The 23,387-nt window shown below is 49.2% G+C and overlaps 1 protein-coding gene across 3 annotated transcripts in view; it reads right to left on the reverse strand.

Annotated features, from left to right (window-relative positions):
- Nucleotides 1-23,387, reverse strand: part of DCTN1 (dynactin subunit 1) — a 46,719-nt gene that overhangs the window by 18,170 nt on the left and 5,162 nt on the right. For 2 of the 3 annotated variants that reach the window (XM_063309684.1, XM_063309683.1), the window contains exon 4: nt 589-774. In XM_063309684.1, the coding sequence (XP_063165754.1) occupies nt 589-774 (186 nt within the window). Of the gene's footprint in view, nt 1-588; nt 775-4,385; nt 4,407-15,362; nt 15,381-21,437; nt 21,459-23,387 lie in introns of all 3 variants that reach the window. The other variant, XM_063309685.1, reaches the window with a different exon arrangement.

The following is a 23,387-nucleotide window of genomic DNA, read 5'->3' on the forward strand; positions in this document are numbered from 1 at the left end:
TATGGATTTTACTGGAAAGTTCCATCCTGACAGCCAAAGCCTTGGATTTTACAGTGAGAAAGTCTGTCTGTGAGACTCTTGGCCCTGGCACATTCCAGGAAGGGGCCACAGAGGCCGCCACCTCAGTGGGCAGAACATTCTTCCCAGCCCTTGGCCACATATGCAAAGCTGGTCTCTGAGGCTACCACTCAGCGCCTGGCTTGACTCAGAGCACGGGTGCTCCTGCTTACAAACGGACAGCCGAGACCGAGGGCCTGGACTGAGCCAACTGGCCTGAGGAAGGAGAGCCAGTTCCAGCAACGCCAAGCCTCGGTCCAGGTTCTCGGTCTCGGCTGTCCGTTTGCAAGCAAGCGCACCTGTGCTGGACTCCAGAGGAAAGGGGGAGATGGAGCAGCCCTTCCACATCCAGGGCTCAGCAGCTCCAGCCGGGCAAGCCAATGTCTGGGTGCCCTCTTTGCTTCCCACATTCTTGCCTCGCCAGCAATACCCAAAAGGTGCGCACGGAGCATTCCGAGGCCATCGCATGTCCCAGGGCTCCAAAGAGGCAAAGGATCCCCACAGCCACATAGGAGAAAAGCGTCCCTTCACCTTTGTTGGAGATAGGATTGCCGGAGGAGCCACCGGAGATGCCAGGGATGGGACCGGGACCACAGGGGCGGCCAAAGGAGTCTGCGCAGGTGTGCTTGGCTCGCTGCTGCTCATTTCACCGGCTGAGGCCGAACCAGAGAGCCCTGCAGTGCTGCTGGATGTGGCTGAGCCGCCGGTCCGGGTGGGCTGCAAGACCACCGTTGAGAGGAAGGGAAGAGAAAGGGTGAGAAAAACGTTTTCCCTGGAAGAGATCTGCCAGGCAAAGGATCTGCCTCTGCCTTTGCAAGTGGCATCACACAGATGTACACAACCCAGAGCTTCTGTAAGAAATGCCAAGAAACTGAGTCCAGTTATCTGCAAAAGCCAAAACTCTTAGATTTCACCGTCAGCTAATTAAAAGTATGCAGCAGAGTAGTCTGCAGAAAGAACCGTCTGAGCACTGGTGGCTGGCAAAATATCTATGAATTCCGGAGACAGCCAGCGCCCCACTGCTCTGAAACACCACCTCACCCCGAATTGCGGGGACCACTCCAGTGGGCAAGAGGGTCCTCTTTCGCATTCTGGGACGTTCTCCTCTTCCATCATTTTCTGTGTTTCAGGGGCAAAATCCACGAGGGAGGGCTTAACCCGAGGCTTTGGGCCAGTCTTTCCGCTGAACCAGCTCAGGGCTCTTATCTCCCAAGAAAGCCTCAGAAAGACCCAGGGCCCCAATGCCTCCCCCAGAGTTGCCACCGTATCAAGTCGAGCATGGCAGGAGAAAATTATAAAATACAGAGAGAGTAATTATATTAATTGTATTAAATAACTGCATAAACACTAAATCAAACGTTAATGTTCTCTTCTGTATCTTTACTAATGACTTGGAGGAAGAGATGAAGGAAGACTCAGGTGATACAGAACTGGGTGGGATAGTTAACACCAAGAAAACAATAACATTCACACTGATCTTTACGGTTATAAAAATAGACTGAAAGTAATACAACAGAAAGTGATAGAGACAAATTAGAATATTTCACTTAGAAAAAAGAAATGCACAGGAAAATGAAGACCAGCTGGATCAATAACAGTACTAGGGGAAAAGATGCCACAAGGCTCATTGTCTGCAAACTGGATTATGAGGCCGCAGTAGGACAGGGTTGCAAAAAAAAGAGGGCAAACTTTTAGGCGGTCTCAGTGGAGGGATATTTCCAAATCAGGGCAGTTAACTGTTCTAAGTTTCTTTGCTTTGCTCAGACCCCACCTCAGGTGCTGCCTCCAGATCAGGGCGTCACCCTGAACAACTAGAGAGAAAGAACAGGTTCAGGGAATGCCAACAGGGACTGGAAACCAGGTACTACAAAGAGGGACTGAAGGCCCTGGACATGATCAGCCCGGAGGAAAGATGACTGAGTGGGACATGGCAGGACTCTTCAGATTGGAAAGGATGCACAAAGGAGGGGATCAGGACCAAACATGGAACAAGGGTCTTAAGTAACAGATCCCAACTGAGTGTTAGGACAAAAACGTCCCAACAGAAAGAGCAATTTGACTGCAATTACTCAGATTATGGGCTCTTGTTCCTGAGGATGTTGGAGTGCAGGGTAGATGCCCACCTGCCTAGGATGCTTGAATCTGGGTTCCTGCAGCAAGCAGGGTGCTGGACTTGACTGCTCCAACCAACTGCATGATTCAAATGTGATTTATTTTCCTCCTTTCCCCAAAATCATATAAACTTCTAAGAATGCTGCCTTACATAAACTGCAGAGAAAAGGCCACCAAACACCCAACACCAGCACATATAGTGTTTGTGCCCACAGCAGATGGCAGATCAACGAACAGTCAGATTCTCTGCAAGCAGACGCTTCCAGTCTCATGGAGTTCTCCTTTTCAGATGCCTCAGGTCACTCAGTCTCTCTCATCAACCCAATTCCCAAGCAGATCCCCATCCCCATCCTTTGCACAAGCCTTGTGCCCCTTTCCATGGACATGCCTGGCTAGTAGGGAATATCAGGAAGGCTGCAGTGAGGGATGCCAGGCTAGACTGGAATATTCTCAGGGTGCCTCCTGGTTTCCCAGAAACAGGGCACTTTATATTCCCAGTTGTGCATGAGAAAAGGCAGGAGGTGCAAGTGAGCCCCTTATTTGCCAAGCTACGCACCCATCAAGACTCCTGGGCATTTGAAGGCCACACGTGGAAGAAACAGCACATAGCCAGATGGTTTGATTCTTTCTGTTGTGGGCTGGACTGTAATCCTATGCATAAGCTCTTTCCAGATAGTCGCTCCCAGCCACACCTGGCAAGGGGCTCCTGGCATTGAAGGCCATTCAAAAATTACAAGGGCTGCCTGCTTAGCAGGGAAGAAATGGTGAACTGAAGACGGCTCCACTAAAAGCAGAGCCGATGACCGCAGCAGAAAGAAGAGCCGACAAATAGACCGGCTCTTCGAAACCTCTCTGGACAGGGAGGACTTGAGATTGCCCACAAGTGCTCCAGACAGCTGCTCCTCATGAGCAAGACAGCCGTCTCGTCTCCAGTGGGTTTACAGCTCTGGGAGACTACAGTTGGCACCTTTGAAAGGACACTTTGAAAGTAAGTTCGCACACTTTCTTTCCTCATCACTTTTGGAAATTGCTTGTTAACAGCTTTTCAGCTATTAGGAAGCTTTGGATCGACACGTTTGACAGCACCAGATGAGTTTCCTTCAATCCCTAGTGAATGAAACTACAAGTTCAAGAACTAAAATTTTTTGGGGGGGGAATAAACAGCAAAAGGGTGATTGAAACTTTGATTTTAGAAAGTTACAACTGGACTAAGGGTCCAGATAAATTTGAAATAAGATTTTGGAATTAATTATAAAAACTCCTTCTCATGGGAAAATGCTTTTGTTTTGAATTAAAAAAAAACATAGTAAGATTTTAAAAATCAGACACTAGAGGGAACTAAAGATTACAATTAAAGTAAAAGAACACATAAACTGGAGTTACAATTACATAATGAAGCAAAATATTCTAACATTGGACATACTGAAGGATATTTTTGAACAGTGGACTCAGGAGTTAATTTTAAGGGTGTCGACAGAGACGTCTACCTCTATGGAAAGACTGTGACTAAAAGATGTTATGGAAGAGGAACAACTGTTACTGACAAGATCAAGACTGAGCTGAAAATGGATTTACAAATGACAGGTTACAAGAATGACACGGAAAAGATGTTACACTGGACATACAAAAGAAACCAGCTGACATTTTAATAATTAAAAGGGACATACAAACAATAAACCAAGAGAGCGACCTGGATCATTTTCCTATATTGGACTTACAAAAGAGGCTTGCTAAAGCTTTGAAGAATCTTGTGAGAAGAGACAAAGAAAAAATGGAAAGAAGTCCAATTCTACAACATTATTTGAAGGAACAACAATCAAGATTGTTAAAAGTAAAAGGAAGGAATATAAAGTTGGTTTATTTGATCGAGGTTAAAATAGATATGTTGTTATCTCTGGTAACACTTAATGGACTTTTGCTGTCATCAGAACTGAAATGACGAGGCTTTAAGGATTTGTTTATAAATAAGAGATGGGATATGGGAAGAACAGATCACCTGTTGTATTTTAAGAGAAGATAAGTTACTAAAATTGTTTATACTTGTTACGATGAAGGGGGAAGTAATTTCTTTCTTTTTCTTTATTCTTTTTTTTTCTTTTTCTATTTTTATTTTTTTTAGTTTGTATTAGTTTTTATCTTTGTAAGTGTAATCTTTAATAAAATTACTATTAAAAAAAAGAAAATCACAAGGGCCGCCCAACACCCCCCGTTCTCACCTTGGGTCTCCTAGCTGTGGTCTGGAGGCCAGCAGGAGCAGAAAGCAGAGAGGAGAGACAGTCACACGGGGGAGACAGGAACAGAGAGATACAGGTGGCAACATCAGCAGTGGCAGAAGAGTATAAAGTGAGGGGATGACAAGAGAGACAGGAGTGTGATTAGTGTGCGCAGCATCAGCCCACAAACCTCTGCCCTTGGTGCTCTCCCTGCCCCAGTGGCAGTTGACAGGCCATCCACAAAAAACTCCTGGCCCACCAAAGTGCCATAGCAGAACCTGAGGCAGGGGCACTGAAACACTGCCTTGCCAGACTTAACAGTAGACTGTGAATCCTGCACCCCATCCACAGATCACAATGTGTGTGATGAAGTAAGCCTGCTCCTGAGGTGGAGAGAGCCAGAAATGCCAGGTTGACTTCACTGCCTCTCCCTAAGACCAGCTCTGAAGTGTCGGCTCCTTGGATGCACCGCAGGACATCTAAGGTGCCTTTGTCTCCCTAGAGCAGTTGCTGCCCACATGGGCCCTGGGTGCACACAAAGGGAGTTGGTCTCTTCTGCCCAGCTCTGGGTCTCCTGGGCTATCTGGCACAACAACATGGGGCTCAAGGACTGACCAGGTCACTGCTCACCGCCCAGAACCCAGAGAACCAGCAGACCATGCTACTGCAGAGGGTGCTCTTCCAGTGGGAGAAGGGTCTAAGGACCCAGGCCACCTATAAGGAGATGGCATTTCTCCATGAGTGCAGACAGAAGGTTCTCCTCACCTGGGCATTCCACCATCTGAACTTGGAACCTTTGGTAAGCAACCTGAAGGATGGATCACCCCTCCCAAGCAGAACCTGGCATTTATGACAAGATCCCAATCCAGAGCCTGCTGCCAAGATTAGGAAAGGCCCTTCTCTTGCAAAAGCTTCAAAGATCAGCTTAGGAGTCTGAATCAGTACACGGTGCCTGGATTCACAAACTGAGCTAAGCCAGACTGCGGTTTATCTGGTTTTGGCTCAATGTATTGTGTGAACCCAGCCAGTGAAACAAGGCTATTTCTAAGGGCTTTCTAGCACTCTGCTCCCCATGGCCATAACCCCACAGAAAGCAGCTGGAGTCTGCAGGACTGGAGGAACGGGAGAGCGTTAGGGACAACAGTGGAGTCAAAAGACTGTTTTGGGCCTGAAAGGGCGGATGCTGTACCTGGCACGCCCAGAAGGCAAGGGCTGTGGCTCACTCACTTGTGCTGACTGCCCTAGGAGCTGCCTGATGGTCGTCTCTTTGGGGAAGGGCTTTGATCTCACCCACCCACCTGCCAGGTATGCCCCCAGGCTTTGTCCTCTTTGATAAGAAAGAAGGTTGCTTTCCTGGACTGCTCTCCTCTGGAGGGAGTCCAGGCCATCCACAGAAATATCAACTTCTAAGACAGCCCCCCCCCCCCCCAGCAGCACATAGAGATAAGAAGGGCAGACCCTGGAGAATGTCTCACTGAGGCTCCAGGACAGCACCAGATGCCTGGATCAGAAAACCATCCGCAGCCCCATTTTTAGAGGGAGGCCCAACTCCAGGGCTGGGGGGGTGTCCTTGGCAGCAGCAACTTTTCCACGGGTGATTGGCATTTGCTATCCAATCCGCATAGTTAAAGCAATGGTGTTCCCTGTAGTAACATATGGCTGCGAGAGCTGGACCATAAGGAAGGCTGAGAGAAGGAAGATCGATGCTTTTGAACTGTGGTGTTGGAGGAAAATTCTGAGAGTGCCTTGGACTGCAAGAAGATCAAACCAGTCCATCCTCCAGGAAATAAAGCCAGACTGCTCACTTGAGGGAATGATATTAAAGGCAAAACTGAAATACTTTGGCCACATCATGAGAAGACAGGACACCCTGGAGAAGATGCTGATGCTAGGGAGAGTGGAAGGCAAAAGGAAGAGGGGCCGACCAAGGGCAAGATGGATGGATGATATTCAAGAGGTGACAGACTCGTCCCTGGGGGAGCTGGGGGTGTTGACGACTGACAGGAAGCTCTGGTGTGGGCTGGTCCATGAAGTCACGAAGAGTCGGAGGCAACTAAACGAATAAACAACATCCAATCCAGAATTCAGCCTACAGATGTTCTAAGCTTTATTTTCTTCCGAAAACATCGATTTCTAGTTGTTGATGCTGACAAACTAACTGAGCAGTTTGTGATAAAACCTCAAACGCTATGGGAAAAGGAGAGAGCCATTTCCCTGCATTCAGTGCTCTCTCTCCTGCTCCAAATGGCTGTGTTGCCCCCCACCTGCTGCTCCTCTTCCTTCCTTGCCACCAAAGATGTCCCTGCTGCCTGTTACACATGGATATGGGGGGAGGGGCCGAGTCCAGGGGAAAGCACCTCTTCTGCCTCTTGAAGGCCATACTGAGCACCCAAGGGCGTCTGCAGGTACAATCAAAGCTCTGCCTGGTTTTTATGGGCATCACAGCATCGTGGCTGATCTTGACTTTTCTGACCACATCCTGCAGTTGCAGCCTCTGCCTACAACACAAGCTGTTCTGTAGGATACGACGTGATGGCTCCGGCCTCAACCTCAGCGTATTTCAACAGGGACCCTCTGGCCTCATGGCAGCTAAGAAGCTAGGTAAAATGTGTGGTTTATTTATGGTAGGTAGAAGGTGCTTTCCAATGAATCTGTATCACGCAAGGTAGTTTACTACTGTAAAAACTAACAGCACAAAACAGGAAAAGGCTAAGCAGAGAAAAACATGTTAGAGGGACACCTACAAAAAGTAGTTTGCCTGGCAAGACAACGCTTGCTGGAACAAGAACTTTTAGACCAGCAGGCGAAAATGGAGAGGAGGGGGTCACAAGAGCGAATCTCATCCAGTACGATGTGCTGCCAGAGAGCCTTTTCCTCACACCTGAGCCTCCAGCAAAGATCTAGAGGAAGACCCTTCCGAGAGGTCTCAGACCAGCCCTCGGGGCACCCTGGACCCAAGCAGTCTGGGACTCGCCACAACAGCGGCAACATTTCAAATTGTTCCCAGAAACTCTCTGACAACCAATGTCACAAACTGTAAAGTCAATGGAGACACCTTATCTGGATTAAGCTTTCATTCAGTATTCCATCTCCGGCATCGGAGGATCAATGGCTGCCCTGACGGGATAAAAAGCAACAGCTGCACGCTCTCTGATGCAGGTGAGAATGTGCTCCAATCCCCTGGACGCTTTCTAAACCCAAAGGCTCTAGGCACTCAGTAAACAACACTCAGAGCAGAACTAGATCACAAAGCAAGTCTGTAAGAAAGAAAACTGATCCGGTGTCCTCGGTTCAGTTTGTAGCATAGGCTGCCTCCCAAGGAAGTAACTTAGTTTAGTCCGAAACTAAACTGGCATCTTGACTGATGTGGGCCTAGATTATCTGCCGCAGCCAGAATCCCCCAAAGCCAGAAAGCAGCATGTTCTCTGAACACTCCATATGCCAGAAATGATTCGGCACGTGAAGGAGTTTTCAGCAAGAAAAAAAACGCCTGAAGGCCACATCTTCCCTTAAGGGACAAATGGTGACGGTCTGTGTGCTGACCAGTTCCTTCCTCGCTGAGCCAAGCCTCCTCTGCCGCTTTAAAAAAGGGCCACGCATTCCGACCTTGCTTCCATCCTTGGGCCATATATTCTGAAACACACCTCTCATTTCAGGACGAGTGATGCTGAAATCAAGATGCCTAAGTTAAAAGAAGTTAAACAATGCAACTGGCTTTCCACACAATTTGCCAACAGTTTAATGCACCAGACCTACTCAGAGCAACTTTGTTGGATAATTCCATGTGAATATAATGATGGCAAAAAAGGCCCCATTAAAACAGGTTCTCTGTTTCTGCCCTAAGAAGTCAGACTGAATCAAGAAAGAGTATCACAAATACCCAACCTCAGGTCAACTCAGTGGTCGGTCTTGCCTTCCTGCCGATTTAGGGCTATTCCAGCTGAAGGATGAACAGGAGCTGGGCCTCAAGGACCTCTGGATCTGGAAGCAAGACGGAGGGAAGCCTAGGGCAGCCACTCTCCTCGTGACACCCAAAGGAAAGGAAGGCAGCTACGCAGTTTGAGCCTCAACACGGTCATTGCCAGATGGGTGGATCAAATCTGGCCTCACGCTCAGCACACGTTACAAGTCCCAGATCTAATCCAGAGCAAGCAGGTGGGCAGGCAGGGCAGGGCAGGGCAGGGAGTAACTCAAACACACACAAAGGATGCTACAACCGTCCACTAACATCTGAAGTGAGCAGGCATAATTCAACATACGAGTCATGGTGTTTGAGAAAAAGCAATAAAACAACCCAGATGTTTCTTTTTGGTACTACAAGCTAGACAATTTGCCTCTGCAGACAGCTTCAAGAAAATAATCCACAACACAGGGCTTTCTGTGGATCATGGCCTGCTGCAATCCAGGGTGCCGCAAAGAAGCCACTTTCTGGACTTCATTCTGAATCCCGTTACTTCCTTTCCCAAGGCAAGGCTGCGGGGCATCTCCCATCACTTCAACCGGGCTTGAAAGAGGAGTGTAAAATGCTTTAAAAGGGCAAGTGCTTTGACAGGCAGTTCAGTGGAGACTCTGGACTCTGGTGGTTTTAGAGGTCAGGTAAGGATTACAAGCCCAGAAAGCTACCAGATCCTAGAATCCAACAGGCTAGGAAGAGGCCAGGGGATCCCAGAAGACCCTGGCTGCAGGATCCACAGCAACTGGCAGCAGCTGTGAAGCCTTCACAGGATCCAAGGCAGTCTTTATGAACTGAAATGAATACAGAACATGGGCTTCAGCCTCCTCACAAGACAACCGTTGTTCAGGAGAGGATCAGGTCCTGTAGCTGCTAGAGTGTTTAAAGCTTTCGTCTGCCATCCAAGCCAAGATCAGTCATAATCCCCAAAATCTGTTGCTATGTCTTGAACAGCTGATTTCCATGGCATCTTCTGCTGCAGAATGAGGGTCCCTCAGTGGTTTAGACTGCTGTGTCCATGTTTTCCACCCAAGGACTCACACAGTCAGAGCCCAGAAGGCAACTCACAGGAATGCCCGAGCTTTTCCCTTCACAGGAAGAACAGCACACAGGCTAAGGTGACTCTCCTTTCCCTCCTAAAGCCAAGGACAGCCATGCTTGGTTTTAAAACTATAATCAGAAATTTGGGACAGCACTGGAAAAAAAATTGTTCCATTATTTTATTCTCTTTTGTATTGAATAAAATGCTTTTGAGGATCTGCTTTTGCTCATTAAAATTCACCAAGGGTTCATTTCTCTCCTGTCTGTGATATGTTTCGGAATCCAGAGGATCCTTGCCCACTGATAGAAGATCATTCATCTGGGGCAGGCAGCCAGTGAGTGGCCCTTTGCCTTTTTTTGGTGGTTTCTGACTTCATGGAGATGCTGGAAGGAAGGACTGGATGCCTCCCTCTCTCTGGCCTCATCCTTTCTTTATGCCCAACCCATCAAATGTGCCCTGAAATCACTGCCACAGACAGCTGTTCCCAACTGGGGAACAAACACTGGTTGTCCTGCCTTGCTGGAAAATAACAAATCAGAAGCAGGTAGGGAAGTCACTGCAAGAGACTTGTGGGCATCGAAGTCTTGGGTGAAAATAAAGGTCCCACTAAGGAATGAATCTTCAGCAAAGGATTGTTACCTTGTCGTGGTGCTGGAGCTTGAGCACCTCAATGATGCCATGAGCTAAACTGTGAAGGGCCACCCAAGACGGGAAGGTCATGACAGAGAGGTCAGACTAAATGCGATCCCTGGGGAAGGTAATGGCAACCCACCCCAGTATTCTTGCCGTGAAAACTAAATGGATCAGTACAACCAGAGATATGTCGGTATACCATCGGAAGATGAGACCCCCAGGTTGGAAGATGGTCAAAATGCTACTGGGGAGGAACGAGGATGAGTTCAACTAGCCCCAGACGTGATGACACAGCTAGCTCAAAGCCGAAAGGACGGCTAGCGGCCGACGGTGCTGGTGGTGAACAGCGAATCCAATGTTCTAAGGATCAACACACCATTGGAACCTGGAATGTAAGATCTATGAGCCAGGGCAAATTGGATGTGGTTATTGGTGAGATGTCAAGATTAAAGATAGACATTCTGGGTGTCAGTGAACTGAAATGGACTGGAATGGGCCACTTCACATCAAATGACCACCAGATCTACTACTGTGGACAAGAGGACCACAGAAGAAATGGAGTAGCCTTCATAATTAATAGTAAAGTGGCTAAAGCAGTGCTTGGATACAATCCAAAAAATGACAGAATGATCTCAATTCGAATTCAGGGCAAGCCATCTAACATCACAGTGATCCAAATATACACCCCAACCACAGATGCTGAAGAAGCTGAAGTAGAGCAGTTCTGTGAGGATCTGCAGCACCTACTGGACAACACGCCTAAAAGATATGTTATTTTCATCACGGGAGACTGGAATGCTAAGGTGGGCAGTCAAATGACACCTGGAATTACAGGTAAGCATGGCCTGGGAGAACAAAACGAAGCAGGACATAGGCTGATAGAATTTTGCCAAGACAACTCACTCTGCATAACAAACACTCTCTTCCAACAACCTAAGAGACGGCTTTATACATGGACTTCACCAGATGGACAACACCGAAATCAGATTGACTACATCCTTTGCAGCCAAAGGTGGCGGACATCTATAGAGTCGGTAAAAACAAGTCCTGGAGCTGACTGTAGTTCAGATCACGAACTTCTTCTTGCACAATTTAGGATCAGACTAAAGAGATTAGGGAAGACCCAGAGATCAGCTAGATATGAGCTCACTAATATTCCTAAGGAATATGCAGTGGAGGTGAAGAATCGATTTAAGGGACAGGACTTAGTAGATAGGGTCCCAGAAGAACTATGGACAGAAGTTCGCAACATTGTTCAGGAGGCGGCAACAAAATACATCCCAAAGAAAGAGAAAACCAAGAAGGCAAAGTGGCTGTCTGCTGAGACACTAGCCCAAGAAGGAAAGCAAAAGGCAACAGCGATAGGGGGAGATATGCCCAATTACATGCAAAATTCCAGAGGTTAGCTAGAAGAGATAAGGAATTATTTTTAAACAAGCAATGCGCGGAAGTGGAAGAAGACAATAGAATAGGAATGACAAGAGACCTCTTCCAGAAAATTAGAAACATCGGAGGTAAATTCCAGGCCAAAATGGGCATGATCAAAAACAAAGATGGCAAGGACCTAACAGAAGAAGCACAGATCAAGAAAAGGTGGCAAGAATATACGGAAGACCTGTATAGGAAGGATAACAATATCGGGGATAGCTTTGACAGTGTGGTCAGGGAGCTAGAGCCAGACATCCTGAAAAGTGAGGCTGAATGGGCCTTAAGAAGCATTGCTAATAACAAGGCAGCAGGAGACGACGGCATCCCAGCTGAACTGTTCAAAATCTTGCAAGATGATGCTGTCAAGGTAATGCATGCTATATGCCAGCAAATTTGGAAAACACAAGAATGGCCATCAGACCGGAAAAAATCAACTTATATCCCCATACCAAAAAAGGGAAACACTAAAGAATGTTCAAACTATTGAACAGTAGCACTCATTTCACATGCCAGTAAGGTAATGCTCAAGTTCCTGCAAGGTAGACTTCAGCAATTCATGGAGCGAGAATTGCCAGAGGTACAAGCTGGGTTTAGAAAAGGCAGAGGAACTAGGGACCAAATTGCCAATATCCACTGGATAACAGAAAAAGCCAGGGAGTTTCAGAAAAACATCTATTTCTGTTTTATTGACTATTCTAAAGCCTTTGACTGTGTGGACCAGAACAAATTGTGGCAAGTTCTTAGTGGTATGGGGATACCAAGTTATCTTGTCTGCCTCCTGAAGAATCTGTATAACGACCAAGTAGCAACAGTAAGAACAGACCAGGGAACAACGGACTGGTTTAAGATTGGGAAAGGAGTACGGCAGGGCTGTATACTCTCACCCTACCTATTCAACTTGTACACAGAACACATCATGCGACATGCTGGGCTTGAGGAATCCAAGGCTGGAGTTAAAATCGCTGGAAGAAACATTAACAATCTCAGATATGCAGATGATACCACTTTGATGGCTGAAAGCAAAGAGGAACTGAGAAGCCTTATGATGAAGGTGAAAGAAGAAAGTGCAAAAGCTGGCTTGCAGCTAAACCTCAAAAAAACCAAGATGATGGCAACCAGCTTGATTGATAACTGACAAATAGAGGGAGAAAATGTAGAAGCAGTGAAAGACTTTGTATTCCTAGGTTCAAAGATTACTGCAGATGCTGACTGCAGTCAGGAAATCAGAAGATGCTTAATCCTTGGGAGAAGAGCAATGACCAATCTCGATCAAATAGTTAAGAGCAGAGACATCACACTGACAACAAAGGTCCGCATAGTCAAAGCAATGGTGTTCCCCGTAGTAACATATGGCTGTGAGAGCTGGACCATAGGGAAGGCTGAGAGAAGGAAGATCGATGCTTTTGAACTGTGGTGTTGGAGGAAAATTCTGAGAGTGCCTTGGACTGCAAGAAGATCAAACCAGTCCATCCTCCAGGAAATAAAGCCAGACTGCTCACTTGAGGGAATGATATTAAAGGCAAAACTGAAATACTTTGGCCACATCATGAGAAGACAGGACACCCTGGAGAAGATGCTGATGCTAGGGAGAGTGGAGGGCAAAAGGAAGAGGGGCTGACCAAGGGCAAGATGGATGGATGATATTCTAGAGGTGACGGACTCGTCCCTGGGGGAGCTGGGGGTGTTGACGACCGACAGGAAGCTCTGGCGTGGGCTGGTCCATGAAGTCACGAAGAGTCGGAAGCGACTAAACGAATAAACAACAAAGGAATGAATAATCTGTAGCTGGGAGTAAATACCATGTGCAGGATTGCACTGCAAATGTAAATGACAAACAAGACAATTGTATATGTCCCAAAGTTTAGACCTGATAAATGTATTTCATATATAGAGTATTCAATTTTCCTCAAATTTCTGCTTCTTCTGAAGAGGCATGGGAAGCCCCCACTACCAAATTTCTTCCAGAGTTTCAACATTTCTAAAACTGGCTGCATCTTTAGGGGTCCACCTAACAACAAAAGCACAGAGAAGACCTCTCCAGACAAAGATTTGTTATCATCTCTGATTTCAAAAATTGTGGAGCTGATCTCCATTTTATTCCTTAACAGATTCTGGGGGAAAGAAAATAAATGGAAGTAGCAGTGAAAATCACAGGACGATTTAAGTAGAAGAGCCTGTGTTCTGGACTTCCATAAAATTCTGTGAAGGAGGCCATGGGGCTACACCAAACAAACTGTCTCTGGAAGCCCCTGGAGTGACTTCCTCAAGGCCACAGTGAGGTGACTCCTCTCCAGTGATGGATCGTGATGTTTCCTGAAATGCCAGGCATTCTCCATTCTGGTTGCCCATGCCAAGGTAGACTTCTGCACCCCAGCCTAAGTCAGCTCCTAGACAACAATCTTAGCTTGTTTCTGGAAGGTTCTCATTTGCTGTAGAGGTGAGAGCAAGGAGCAGATGTGGGCAGCCTGCATTTGCTCACTTTTTTATAGCAAGTTCACTGAAAGTCTAATTCAGGGACAATTTCAAGCACACAGAAGTTTCTCCACTACAAAAGCTGAATTCCCTAAATTCTAGGAGACAATCCCAGACGTAACTTTCCTCGAGTGAGGGACAGACTGAATCAGTACCCAAAGCAAGAACTTTCTGGCAGTAACAAGGCGCTGCTCTCAGCATAAGCCTTCTGGGACTGAAGAGAAAGTGACAACAGACAGCCATAATGCAGTTAGAGCTGTTACCCTGTGGAATAGGTTGACTCTTGAAGTAAAAGTCTTCAACAGAGGGTGGAGGGCATCTGTCCAAAACAAACTAACAGATTCTGCATTGAGCAGGGGATTGGTTTAGATAGCCTTTGACGTCCCTTCCAACTCTATGATTCTATGGTTCCTTTGCAGCATGCAAGATGCATATATTAGAAGCAAACTTAATTCTGGACCATTGCCTCGCCATCACCATCACTCTCAAATTAGTTCTTCTCTGCCATGTTACTGCTTGCCACAGCTCTGGGCCACCTTCAGGTCTGCAGGTGGTTAAACCTGCTAAGCATGGCATCTGTGCTCCTTTTCCTATAGCTGAACTGACCCCTTCATCTTAAAGTTGCTACCATCAGCCACCAATCCACCATTTTGTGCCCTGTTTATAACTTTCCATCAGTGGAAGCCAAACCATTTTGATCCATTCCACCTGCTGGGGGGAGGGTACAAAAGGCCCCTCAAAAGCCCTTAGCAGGACATGGTTACAGCAGAAGCCACCCAGTGCAGCTCTCCAGAAGGGCTCTAAGGGACCCAAGAGCATCTGAAGAGTTAGCTTCCAGGAAGACCTTTCCCTTCAGACCAAATCCAAGACAAACAGCCACACAGAGCCCCAAATCCTCAAATCCAGCAACAAGCACTTCAGCGACTTCGTCAAGGCAATGCAGGAAAAAAGGTGCACTTTGCCTCTGAACCTCACACTCTCAACCCACCCGCTGGATCTGCAACTCGAGGTGGGCACAAAAGTGCAGGCAGGCAGGCTGTCAAGCAAAACACCTCTTGGAAAAAAGAAAGCACCTTGGAGCAAAGACCACCATCTGGCCAAAGAGGTCAGAAGTAAAGGAAAATGGCTGATGGGGGAGCCTGGCTGAAGAAGAGAGGAAGAGGACAATTCCCGTTCAGCTTTCCCAGAATGGCCCACTCGTGCCCACCCTGTCCTTGGCAGCAACACTACTGCCCCGCCTGCTGCTTGGTGCTGCAGGCAACAACAACGGGAGGGGGAGGGGAAGGGAGCACCAACCCCCACCCGAAGGACAGGCAGTGAAAAGCAAACCCGGTGCCTCAGAGTCCAGCACCCCCCCGCCCCCGCCCCACCCCACCCCCCTGCCTCAGCTCAGCTAGGCAGAAGGCTCAGCCGCCGCCGCCGCAGCATCAGCAGCAGACGCCTTAGACTGTACCTTCCGTGTGGTCGCAGCCTGTTTCATGGTTGCAGAAGGCAAGGAAGGAGCAAACAGAGAAGAGAAAAGAGAAGAGAAGAGCAGACAGAATGTTAGACCATTCAGTCAATCACAACAGCGCGGCGCTCCCCAGCACGGCCGGTCCCGGAGATCCTGCAAATGGCTGCAGCTCGCTCGGTCGTCGCTTCTCTGCTGCCTCTCGGCCGGAGCGGCTCCTGGATCCCAGACCGGTTGCCGGGGCTCGGCAGCCGGGGAGCATCCTAGCAGCAGCCGGAGACGCGGGCGGGGGGCGGGCCGCACAGCCCTTCCACCGGCAGCCTCCAACCACCGCCCCGGCTGCCGATTACATCACCACTCCAGAGTCCTCCCCCCTTCCTCGGCCCCTGCAGGTGCTCCCGGGCCCAGAGCTGCAGCTGCTGCACCAGGGATGGACGGACGCCTCCCCCCAGAGAGAGGGGCGCGCTCGGGGGCCTCGGCGGCCCCTTGAGTTCGGCTGCCTCCCTGGCTAATCAGCGCCCCACCACCGCCTCTGCCGGGCTTGACCCGAATGCTTCAAAGAGCCCCTACGGCCTCCCTGCCAGAGGCTCGAGGAGCAAGCTGGCTCTTCCTCCTCTGCAGGGTATGTGCAAAAATGCCCCCAGTGTTATCTCAAGTTCCTTCCTTAACATGCATGAAATCTCAGTTCAACGCGGCATGTGCAACACCAAGGCTGCGGCGGTGCCGCATCTCCACGGAGGAGTTCTGGGGGTGGTTCCCCCCAACGGGCGAGAGGCCCGGCTTTCTGGGAAGGAGAAGAATAGCCAGAGCTTGCAAGGTGCCTATCAAGAGCTGTCGTCGTATCGGCTGGCGGGGAAACATATGGACGTTACAGCACTCTTACTACCTTGAGTATTAACCATCTCTTGTTAAGAATATCAAGGGCCGGTGGAAAACCACACACACACCGCTTTCCATCATCATGGCATACAGCAACTTTACCCTAACTCCTCCTTCCTCTGGAAACGCCATCTCTTCCTGATGCAGGAAATTCCACCCCACCGGGGGCCGCTTGCAGACACAGGCTCACGCCCTGTGCACGCAGCGAGGCTGCACCGCCCACTTTCTGGGAGAAGGTCACGGCAAACAGGCAGAGCACCCCAGCCAAAGGAGAGCGTTTGGGGGGGAGGGGGTTACTCGGTTCCTCCTCCCTGCCGGCTCTTTATACAATGGGATTCACGGTAGACCCTGGCTTTCGGGTGCTCTGGCCTCCTCAACAGCTTGGCCACCGGCCAAAGCAAGAGGACCCCCAGTGGCAGGGCAGCTCCAGAAAGGTCATTCCAGCCTGGCCTGCACACCACTGGCACCTCCTACTCACCCTTCTTTCTGGCCTGGAAGAACTGACCTCCCTCCTCTCCCTTCCCTTTCCTCCCCATTCCTTGCAGTTTTGTCCGTTTCATAACTGAAGTGAGCTGCTTTAGGAGACAATAATTGTTTGAATGTAGTAAATAAATAATGCTGAGCATGGTGAAATGAATTAAATAACAAGAGGTGTTACAAGTTTCAGGCACAGGAGCATCAGATTCTGCTCCATTTCAATCTTTTAGCATGTTTGCTAGTTTGAAGACATCTTCTGAGTCTGGGAAAGGGAGGGGGAAGGAAGAGCCCTGCCCTCCCGCCTTGCCCCTCAACCAAAACCACAACTGCACAAAGTCCTGGGCGGGCACTTCAGTCGCAGGGCTCCCCTTGCCACCTTCAGAGCCTCAAGGAGAAGCCAACGAGAATCGCCAAGTCCTCCAAGAGGAAACAAGCTGGCGTCGGCCACGGAGATGGGACCTCCCAGGTTCTATCCCAGAGATCCTTCTGGACTTGTCTGGAGGCCACGCACTTCCACACCTCCGTGTGTTTACAGTGTGCACTGGCGCTGCATTCTGTGTCTACTAAGGGCTCTATGAATAATAATAATAATTTTAAAAAAGGTGGGGGGAGAGCAAGATAGCTCCTAAGCAGTGAGACCAGAAGCCCTAAGAAAGGGTCCCAACTGCAAGCCTCACGGAGCTGGATGTTCCTGAAGAAGGCACATTGCAGGTCTGTGCCAGGAGAAACTGAATCTGATAGCCATATACATATACTTTCTGCTTCCACAGGCTCCTTCTCCAAATTCTCCTTGGCACTTTCAAGCTTATCTTCTGAGCCTCAAGTCGTTAACAACTGGCCATTGGGCTGAAAATAAAAAGCGGACAGCTTCTTTAATTTTGCTCCCAAAATAAAAATGCTTACAGAGAATTGAAAGAGACCTCTCAGGAGCCACAATTAAAGATATTATACTTGGTTTGGCTTGCAGAATGTTCACCTTCTCCTCAGAAAGGAAAGCATTTGACCGAAGTGTACTCCCTTTTGCATAATGTGCCCTGACTGTAATTGGCTGAAGGCAAAACAGCACCAAGCGCTCGTGTGCACAACATCAGGTATATGGATTGCCTGCATTTTAATTTTATTAATCAGCTTGGTCAAAAAAACAACAACCCATAGCTCCTTAACGTTTTAAGCACTAATAACTGCACACACCCTTCTGCAGAAGGAAGAAAATTCAGAAGCATTTGAATTGAGATCAACATTATGAACAATAAAATCATCTTTCACTTGAAAAAGAAAACACCCAGTTTGGACTCCTGGAAATGAACTGAGGCAGGGCCAGCCACACCCCGAACCTTCTCAGCTGCTCTGACTGTCCTGTCGCACAAGGCAGCTGGAACAGCAACGGCGAAGGCTGAGTGACAAACAGGGCCACGGGTGAGAGGGACGCCAGGCCCCAGGGAGGCTGCTGCTTAGAAACAAGGCCCATTCTTTGGGGGGGAGGGGTTTGTGTGAACAGGAATACATTATTCCATACTAGGGGGGGGGAAGCTGGGGGAAGCAACATCCACATCAGACCACAAACCATTGTCAAGGCCCTTTGCCCGTCTACTCCAATATAGTTTATTCTTAAAGAGCCTCCCTTCCTAGCAAATCCTGTTATTAGCTGTGAAGGGCAAACAACCTCTACCCTCCCAGACAAATAAGCAAAGAAACAAACCGAAAAACATGCATCTTTCCCTGCACAGACTTGTTGGATTTCTCCTAAGGGATCTGATTACTGTAAATTATAGGGAAGAGCAAAGAATCCCACAGGAACCACCGGAGCATACAACGGAGCATCCTTCCCTGGCCTCCAAGTTCTATCCATTTCAAAATAAGAGACTGTGAGCATTATTTGGAAACAAACTTCCCTGCAGCATAATGTCTACTTTCTGTGATTCCTCTGAAGATGGCATCTATAGATTAAATAAAAATTAATATACAGGTAGTCCTCGCTTAACAATCATTTGTTTAATGATGGTCCGAAGTTACAACAGCCTTGGAAAAAGTGCTTTACAATCTGTACTCACACTTATGACTGTCACAAACTCTCGCACCACCCCCGCGGTCATGTGATTGCAATTCAGGCACTTGGCAGCTGGCTCGCATTTACGAACAGTTGCAGTGTCCTGCAGTCATGTGATCACAATTTGTGACCTTTTTTGGCAGTTTCTGGAAAAAACATCCATTGGGCAAGCTGGATTTGCTTAAGGTCCAGTCACGTGGTGACTTGCTTAACGACAGCACCGCTTAACAACCAATTTTCCGATCCCTATTGTGGTCGCATACTTTGGGCACATCGTCAGGAAAGACCAATCGCTTGAAAGGACATCACATTTGGTAAAGTCGAGGGCAGTGGAAAAGAGGAGGACCTTCAATGCGATGGATGGATACAATTACCGCAACAATGCATGCAAACATTGGAACAGCCAGGCATATGGCTCAAGACCGAACAGCATTTTGTTCTGTTATAGAGAGGGTTGCCATGAGTCATAAATGACTCAACGGCAACTAACAACAACAACAACAAATTGTGGTCGTTAAGTAAGGACTACCGGTACTTCATATAATTAAATGGCTGAAATTTTGTAAGATCACCAAATATCTCTTAAGATTTTGGTTTTCTTACCAAAGGAACATAAAAGTTGTGATCGTGTGCAAAGACAGCCACCTAAAAGCATCCGTGTTTACTTTAGCACTCATACCAGGAGCTATCAGTGGTCCCTTTGCAGGCCAGAAGCAGTCCCCAGACCCCCTTCAGCCTCCCCCAATAAGCCACGGGCAATTGGGTCGGGGCTGGCAGAAGACAAAAGGGCACCCGCAAGAGCAAGGGCACTGGCTGGCCCAGGGCCTCAACCAGGAAACCTGGCCTTGGCAAGGGAACAAGCAAGGAGAGGGCGGGACCTTCGGCCTCGCAACACCTGTGCGGACTCCTGGCTGCCCAGGCCCACCTTGGAGCAACCCTAGCAGGCACCAGGGCCTTGTCAGCTCCAGTCTGAAAGTAGAGGCTTAGCACCCTGCCCCCCTTCCAGACCAGAAGACAGATGGCAGGCCAAGGGTAGGGAGGGCTAATGGGCTGGGGCAAGGAGGAGGGGAGGGGGGCCATCTGTCACCAGGAGGACAGCTGGAGGGAGCAACTAACCCAATCAGCAGCTTGCCTGGGCCAGAGCACCAGGCTGCCGAGAGCCCCCAGCCCCCTCCCGAGGGGTGCTGGACTCTGCTCGGCTTCGATAACACAGGGGGGCTGCACTGAGGCGCAGGAGGAAGACCCCGGAAAGCCCGCCCCAGCCTCATCATTGCTACCTGGGCCGCCAGGACTGCCCTGGAAACCTCCAGGGTACAAACCGTCCGACCAGCAGCAGCTAGACAAGCCGAGACCTGCTGTCAGAAGCCAAACACAGGAGACGTCGCTGCACATGGGGGGTGGGGGGCGGCTGTTGGGTGCCTGTCAAGGCAGGGGAAGGAGAGAGCCGGGGCGAGAGCCAGGCCTCATGCAAAGCCAAGGGGAGAGCAGTGCTGCAGGCAGCGGGGCACAAGCAAGAGCGGGCATGCAGGCCAAGGCCTCAGGCACATGCAGCGGGGAGGCAGAGCTGGAGGACGGCTGCTGTTCTCCCTGGCCCACTGAGCTCAGGGCTGCGCATCTCGGACGCACTGCTAGATCTCGGGTGCCAGGAAGAAACACCCCACCTCGCCTGGAAAAGGTAGGACCTCTCCGACTCGAGCCGTTTATGGCACAACTGAGGGCCAGAACCAGGGGGAGGGGAGGGGAGTCGGGACTCAACCACCTGGCTTTTTCAGCCTTGCCTTCCTGCGGGCGTGGGGCCTCCCCGCCTGATGGGCTTAGCGGCCTCACCTTTTCCCTCAAGCCTGATTTCAGCCTCTCCTGCTCCTTCGCCACCTGAAACAGCCACTTGCTTCACAGCAGGGACAAGCAAAGAGCTCCTTTTCTTACTGGTGCAGCCCCAACAAATGCTTCGGGTTTCTTTGCAGAATTCCCCTCTGATACCTTGCAGCGTCTTCACAGCATCCCCAGCCATCACTGAAGCGATAGAAAGCCTGTCCTGTTGTTTTGGCAGAACGATGGCTGGAAGATGCTAGAATACGGTTAAGGGGCCAGAGGGGAAGCGACCTTGGTCCTCAGCCGGCTTTGGCAGACGAGATTCTTCCGCAGTCCAACATCCCTTCCTTGGGAAATCCACCCCTGCCTGAGGACCAGGGACTAGGCAGGGCCCCCACAACCGCAGAGTGAGGCGAGAGATACTGATTGCTGCTGCTCTCCCAAACCTGCTGCTGTGATGAGCACCACAGAGGGTCGGGGGGAGTTGGGCCTGGAGGAGGGGGCTGAAAGCTTTTTTTATGGCTGCCAGAAGCCCACATGGGGTCAAGATTGAAAGGTAAGCAGCAGGGACAGTTTGGGCCTGGCCAGAAAGTCCCAAAGTCAGACTGGCAGGTTGAAAGTCAATTGGCAGCCCCTTTAAGGGCACTGCTGAGCTTGTGATGTGGATGTCCCCAAGTGTTCCAGGAAGCGAGGAGCCCTCAGACAGTCAGAAACCCCTCAAGATCACTCTGGTGCCGGTAACGGGAATTGCCATGCAAGGGAAACACATGCGTGTATGCAGCAGCTGAGGCTGAAGCCACGACAGCCATGAGCATGGCCTTTTGCACAACTGTTTCATGCGCATAAGAAAGAATAGGCACCACCTTTTTAGGTTTCACTCCACGCTGCATAGAAAGAGGACAAAAGGACAGGTTAGATCAGCTGTGGCCATGCCGAGGGAGCTTGCAAACCAATGGCTCCAAATTGAAAGACATTCCACTTTTTCCTGTTTATGGATTTTTTGTGGAAAGCAAAAAGAAAAACCCATGTCCCACCACCTGCTTCCCCATCATCCAGACTAAGCGCAGGATTAAAGCCTTGTCTGGAAGCACAGCAGGGAAAGGCTTGAAGCCGAAGCCCTTTTTAGTGACCGCAGTTCACCAGCTCTTTCCAGGAGTTTCATTCACACACACACACACACCAGAGAAAACTTCGGAGGACATTCTGCGACATCTCTGAGGCTGTAGTTTGCAGGGCAGGAAAGAGTCCAATTTGTCCCTGGACATGACATTCAGAAATGATGCTCCTCCCACATTAAGCAGGGCTAGAAATGCTCATTCATTCATTCATTCATTCATTCATTCATTGTCTTTAGCCACCCATCTCAACAAGTGACTCTGGGCAGCTTATTTATTCAGACGCTGCCATGTGATGGGCAGAGGCCTCCAAAAGTCATCCGAACCACCCCCACCCCCAATCATGAATACAGCCTAGAGCCCAGCAGAGCAACATCATCTGTGCAAAAATGTAAGAGCATTACATGTCTGTGGATTCATTTAAAATACAATTTATCACCCATCCCTTTCCCAACCTGAAATGCTGCTCCAATTCCAATTTTGCTCCAAAAACAAAGAAACCCCTAGGGATGCAAAAGACGACAGCAAACCCCAGAAATCCTGATCATTTTATGGAAAATTATTTCAATTTTTCATTTGTATGGGCTCAGTAAATACATTTTGCAAAGCACCATCTGACTAAGCAATATCCAGTTTTTCTGCTTGTCACCTCTATGCCAAGTTCATACAGGAAAATAACATGCAAGAAATAGACAATACTGTTGCCCCATTTGCATTTTTGATTTCTGATCTGTAACCATAGAATTACAAGCGCCTGCCCATGACACGCAGCCCATCCCAGAGGGCCACAAGCCACATGCTTAACTCTGCAGCCATTCGGCTTTCGGGGAGATTTTGCCTTCAGCCGAGCTGCTCTCTGAGGAGCACGAGGGATACCAAGGCAGCACAGCTGGTGAAAAGAGGGAATTTTGTTCCCACAGGAAACCAGAAAACAAAATGAAACCCAAACAGCCCAGGTTCCAAACTATCTACAGGCCTTTGCTCTGCATGCTGCTCTGAGCATGAGACAGTTGGACAGCCCTGGCTGCAATCCTTCCTTCTTTAACCCTTTCTGGAAAACCCACAAAAGTTTCCGAGCTCCCCGCTCTCCTGACACCAAGCAGAGCAACTTGCAACTTCTGGCCGGAGCTCCCAATTCAGGCCGTTACAGCCACTGCTGCCGCCATCCTGGTTCAGGGCAGGGGAAAGAAACACCTGGCCCGAATCCTCCCATTGTGCGTAAGATGCCAAAGGCCCCAAGGGAGCTCCTGAGGAGTGGCATCTCTTATGGACACGGGGGTGGGGGGCGGGGCGGGCAGGCTGGCTGCCCGGGATGAAGGGATGCTCCAGTCTGGACAGGCCCCGATGTTGGCTGTGGCTCTGACCGTCAACTGAAGAGCCAGGACAGTATGCAGCAGTCTGCATCAAAGAGGTCTCAACAATATTTCAACACGCCTGCAGGCAAGACAGGAAGCAGAGTCGCTTTTTGTGAGATGGGTGGCCATATAGATATGATTAATAAATACATAGAATGAAATAAATAAAGCAGGGCCCCTTCCCTGTCCTTTAGCTGCCCTGATCTGGGCTCAGTTAATCCAGAGGGGGAGAAGTAGGAGCGGGGGGGAGGGGGATACTCCTTGCAACAGTTTTGGGACTGAGGGACCCCGAAGCGAGGGGGCAGGGGGCAGGGGTTGAAGGAAGGGCACAGGAATGCCACAA

Source organism: Candoia aspera, chromosome 8 (genome assembly GCF_035149785.1).
Source record: "Candoia aspera isolate rCanAsp1 chromosome 8, rCanAsp1.hap2, whole genome shotgun sequence".
In the NCBI taxonomy this organism is placed as follows: Eukaryota; Metazoa; Chordata; class Lepidosauria; order Squamata; family Boidae; genus Candoia; species Candoia aspera.